Source organism: Chrysochloris asiatica, unplaced genomic scaffold, assembly GCF_000296735.1.
Source record: "Chrysochloris asiatica unplaced genomic scaffold, ChrAsi1.0 scaffold00027, whole genome shotgun sequence".
Lineage (NCBI taxonomy): Eukaryota > Metazoa > Chordata > Mammalia > Afrosoricida > Chrysochloridae > Chrysochloris > Chrysochloris asiatica.
In genome coordinates this window covers 12058985-12063963 of record NW_006408545.1, presented here as the reverse complement: position 1 = coordinate 12063963, position 4979 = coordinate 12058985, and the positions used below count along the sequence as shown (strand labels likewise).

At 34.9% G+C, this 4979-nt stretch overlaps 1 protein-coding gene across 1 annotated transcript in view; it reads right to left on the bottom strand.

Annotated features, from left to right (window-relative positions):
- Nucleotides 1-4300: 4300 nt before the first annotated feature.
- The window catches only part of HDAC2 (histone deacetylase 2), a 35929-nt gene continuing 35250 nt past the window's right edge, over nucleotides 4301-4979 (bottom strand). Inside the window, exon 14 of the mRNA XM_006839916.1 lies at nucleotides 4301-4635. Within this exon, the coding sequence (XP_006839979.1) occupies nucleotides 4605-4635 (31 nt within the window). The 3' untranslated portion in view covers nucleotides 4301-4604. The remainder of the gene's footprint in view (nucleotides 4636-4979) is intronic.

Here is a 4979-nt window from a genome sequence, read left to right as displayed (position 1 = left end):
TGGAGAAAAGACTGAAGTTGTCAAGGACTTCATTCTTCTTGGATCTCTATCCACTATGCCCTAGTTATTTGACACTAACGCAGCCCATTCAATATGCACAACAATATCTAAGACTTTTTTCCAGCATCACTTTTTACCTTCCTTATGACATTAAAGAGCAGTAGCTAACAACTTTAAAAAAACAAAACAAAAAGCAGTTGCTATCAGTTGGATTCTGACAGATACTCAACATGCATGAGACTCGAAGTGTTCTTCACAGGGCCTTCAGATGCTGAATTCTGGATAGTCAGCCCTATCTCTGAGACACCTCTGGGTGGCCTTAAACCTCCATCTTTCCAGGTGGGAGACAAGAACTTAACCCTTTCCACTACCCAGGGACTACCACTAACATCTACTGATTATTAAGGAATCCTTGCAACATTAATGAGACAGGAACTCTTATTGTCTTCCCCACTTTAAACTAAGACGCAACTGAGACACAGGTTAGTGATGTTCAAGATTATAGTGGAAAAGGATTTTAAGCTATTGAAACTGACTTTATAGCACACAAATCAAAGTTTTCACTTAAATATCAAAACCCCATGTTGCTTATATCACCATATACAATGGTACATCAAAAAGTATTGCTACAGAATTATAGAAACCTTTATTAAACAAAACTACCAAAATGTGAATAACCTCCATTTAGGTCTAGACACTTTTTAAGGTATTTTGAATCAAAGGATATTAAAAATAATGTTTCATGATTGTTTTTATAATAAAAACATTTAGTTTTATAGAAAACATCATTTCTATGTCAAATTAAGCTCCTTGTACACCCTACCACAATGTTTTCTTTAACATGAAATTTTAAAGAATTAAAATGTGATCTCCACAGCTTTATTTTTGGCTAAAGATTAACTTAACAGCACTTAATAACAAAGAATCATTTGTAATCTTTCCAATGAACCTTTCACATTCTACACAGTATTTCTGTCTTTAAATATTGAGAACATAGCCTTTTGATTGACAAGTTAAACTCCCCACCACCATTTATCATTCTTTTAAATTTCCTATCACTTAAGAGCTGAGCTTGGCAGTCCAAACCTATCAGCCGCTCCTAGAAAACCCTCTGCAGGGTCGCTGGGTTGGAATGGACTCTAAGGCACTTGTTTGGTGTCATACTTAGAAAGGCTTTCCCCCAGTCCAATTATAGTCTCTTAGGGTTTCTAGCACTTTTTCTTCCCAATCCAAATCTTTGATTTGATGGGTATTAAATGTCAAGTTGGTTCTGACACATAAAGACCCTGTATAGGGCTTTCGAGGAGCAGTTGGTGGGTTTGAACTGCCAACCTGGTGTTTTGCAGTCTGGTACTGATCTTACAGCACACCACTTCTTTTCCTTTTGGTTGCCCATTGCCCTAACACTACTTAAGAAAACACTTGCTTGAAATACTTTTATTCTATTACTTTTAAGTATATTAGGGCACTTTTCTGAATATTCTATGTATGCTACACTGTTCTCAGAAAATATCAGAACCAGAGCTTTACTTTTCTATTCCTAAAAGCTTTTGTAGTTACTGTTGCAAACAGGGTTGTCATCTCCAAATAGTTTTTCTATTGCATACTTCTGCATATTAATGTCACATCAAGTCAGCTTGTTGAATTTGCTGGCTTACAAGTTATCAGATTACTTCTTGTGATTTCAGCTGTCTGTTTTAGATCTTAGACAAAACCTTCCATATGTGTCCAGGGAGAATCATTGTGTTTTGTCAAGTGCCATGGACTAGATTTCAAGTCACAGGAACACTGTATAGGGTTTCCAGCTGGTAGGTTTGTACACTTGAGCTTTCAGTTAGCTGCCCAGTGCTTATTCTACAGCACCACACGTTAAAAACTAGAGTATTTTGTTAATCAACATACATCAAAAAATTTTGCTTATTTAAAATCTTTTCACATTTAAAGTTGTTTTTTTTTTTTCCTTAAGCAGAATATTGTTGAATCAGTTCCAATTCAATGACCCTATAGAGCGGCTGATAGGTTTGAAGCAATGACCTTACACTTAGCAGTCCAGTGCTTACCTTACAGTGCCACACCAAGGCTCCACACTATAATGTATGGCAGTTAAAATGAACTACAGTAATGTGTCTGTTAGAAAAATATGAACAAGTTTCACGAACACAAAATAACTTTAACTATTGTCCTGATAAAGGAACCAGGATCTGTAATTAGTCTTTAAAGGCTCATGGACTTTTGACAGTAAAACAAAAATGCCAGGATAGTCGTTTCTTTTGAACAATTAGAGTGAAAAGTCAAAAAGCATAATGAGAACTTCTTCAAATTCTTATATACATTAAAAAAAGAAAGCAAATTCTTAATGCAAGTATGACAGAAGTTAAACTGTCTTATCCGCCAAATCTGGGGAGGTGCATAAGAACTTATTACAGAAGTCTAAGTGTTTTTTGTGAATATCTGAAACATTTCATACTGCAGAGTTGCAAAGAAACATTTTACTTAACTTCTGGCATTCCATGATTTTATTTCAAAAGAATCTAGAGTCTGGCAAAATTAATTTGGCAAATTCCCAATTCACATGGGCTCTAGTGTGATGCTATAAACACAGGATTACTAACCAAAAAATCAATCATTCAAACCCAACAGCCACACAGAAATCTTATACAGGGTTGCTAAGTCTGAACCGACCTGATGGCACACAACCACCACACGAGTTACACATGTGCTTCCTCCAAATCAGTTAAGTATTTTTGTCACTTTTATTTCCAGTCTTAAAATAGGTAGACATTCACTTGGTGAATAAGAAGTTACTTCTTTCAAATGCTTATTTACTGGATTTGGAATCCTGGATACAATAGTGGGATCTGGATATCATATAAAAGAACCAGGTTTTATCTAAATAGTATGTTTCAATTTAGACTGACAGTATGAATATAGGAAAGGTCTTGTCCCTCTAGTTACCAGGTAACCACCATACAGTCCTGGCTGTTGAGTATAGAGTGTAGGCTGGCAAAAAGTAAATAAATGACACAGAAGCTCGTTTTCCTGGTTGCAAATTTCTACATTATCTCATTTATTACTATCGCAATTAAAAATAATGGAAATATTCTTTCTAGCTGGTATGATTAATATTCAAATTAATCCTGGTATAGTCTGTAGGATAAGTACTAGACTGCCAACCACAGGTAGGCAGTTCAAATCCACCAGCTGCTACTCAAAAACACTCTATATACATGGTAGCTGAGTCAGAACTGACCAACAATCTGGACTAAACAATTTTATATTAACTTCCTTAGGGTTGATATTAGAATCAAATATAAGGCTAAATTTAGAATGTGAACACCTTTTTAATGACTTAGGGAGTTGATATGCTTGGTTAATAGAATTATTAAATGTTGAAGACAAACATTTTTATTTTACATGCAACTGATAAGCACTGCACTGCTAACCTCAAGGTCGGTGACTGAAATCCACTTGCTGCTCCTTGAAAACCCTGTACATGGTCGCTAAAGTTGCAACAGATGTGATGGCATTTAACAACAGTTCAATCTACAAGGAGCCCTGGGTTGCATAGTAGCTAAAAAGTGCTCAGCTGCCAGCAAAAACGTCAGTGGTTCAAATCCACCAGCTGCACCACAGGATGAAGATTAGTAAACCTGCTTCTGCAAAGATTAACTTTTGGAAATTTAGCTTGGGGCATTTAAACTCTGTCCTCTATGGATGGACTAGACTGGACTGGACAGCACAGTGAACTTAGTTCTATCTACATTTCACTCTATACTCTGGCACAAATCGCTTTATTCTTTAATTCTCCACCCAAATATCTTCTGTGAATATTCACTGATGAACTCTGTATCAAACTTCAGTGAAAAGACTCTTAACCGAATATATTTAATTAATGTTTTATAGTTGGTAATAGATATTTATCTAAATTGCCAGTGCTGTACATAGAAGGTACATAAAGTAAGACTGATTACACACATAAAGATCAGAACTACAATTGAAGAGTATCAGCATCTTATAAAAAGTCCATTACATTCAAAAAGAACATTTAACAACAAGCTATTCCAAGGTTACTTTTAAAGCTGCAAGTATACTTTATATAATCCAGGGCATGATGTGAACTGAAGAGAAACAGTAAATAAACCGTTTTTTCATGTTGTAGTCACTATCTTTCTCCCCGGTGTCCCCAGTCAGTAGAAATGATCATCACTCATTTCAAACTAGATTTTAAACTGTAATAACAGACGAAAGACAATCCAAGTACAATTTTTTAATAAAGATAATTACAAAAGATGGAAAAAAATCAGCTCAGAAAGGCCAATTACTTCTTTAATAGATCAGTTTTTGACATAATAACTCACATCAATTTTAAATACTATCACATAAAGCATGGTGGAGGAAAAAAAATTTTTTTTGCTTCATAATTAGAAAAACTCACAATAAAACTTGCCAAAAACAAAAACCAAAAAAGCCATTTTGAAAATAAATATAGTCCATGCCAAAGTAGTATAAAATGAAGCCAAAAGTTTCCTTAAAAAAGAAAACATTTTTCTTCCCAATTATCTTCTCACTTTTTTATGGTTTCCTGAAACTGATGACACTTAAATTCAAGGGTTGCTGAGCTGTTCCGATTTGGCTCTGTTAAAAGAAACAAGAAATATTAAAAACGGTACATTCTCAGTGTCAACGCACTATTGATCAGGCTCTGTGGGTTCATGCCAGGAAGCTGATAATGACTTTACACGTTTTTAGCGCACTGAACAACAATCTTTCTCTTGATTTTTCTAATGGTTTGATAAGCTAGTCCAAGATAACCTGCAAAGGCTATCACAGAAATGATGTGTGGTTAAGATTTTACATGCTTTCTGGTGGTGTTTTTCCCTTTTATTGTTGTTGAGAATATATACAGAACATACAAAATTCAACAATTTCTACATGTACAACTCATTGACATTACATTCTTCAAGTTATACAACCATTCT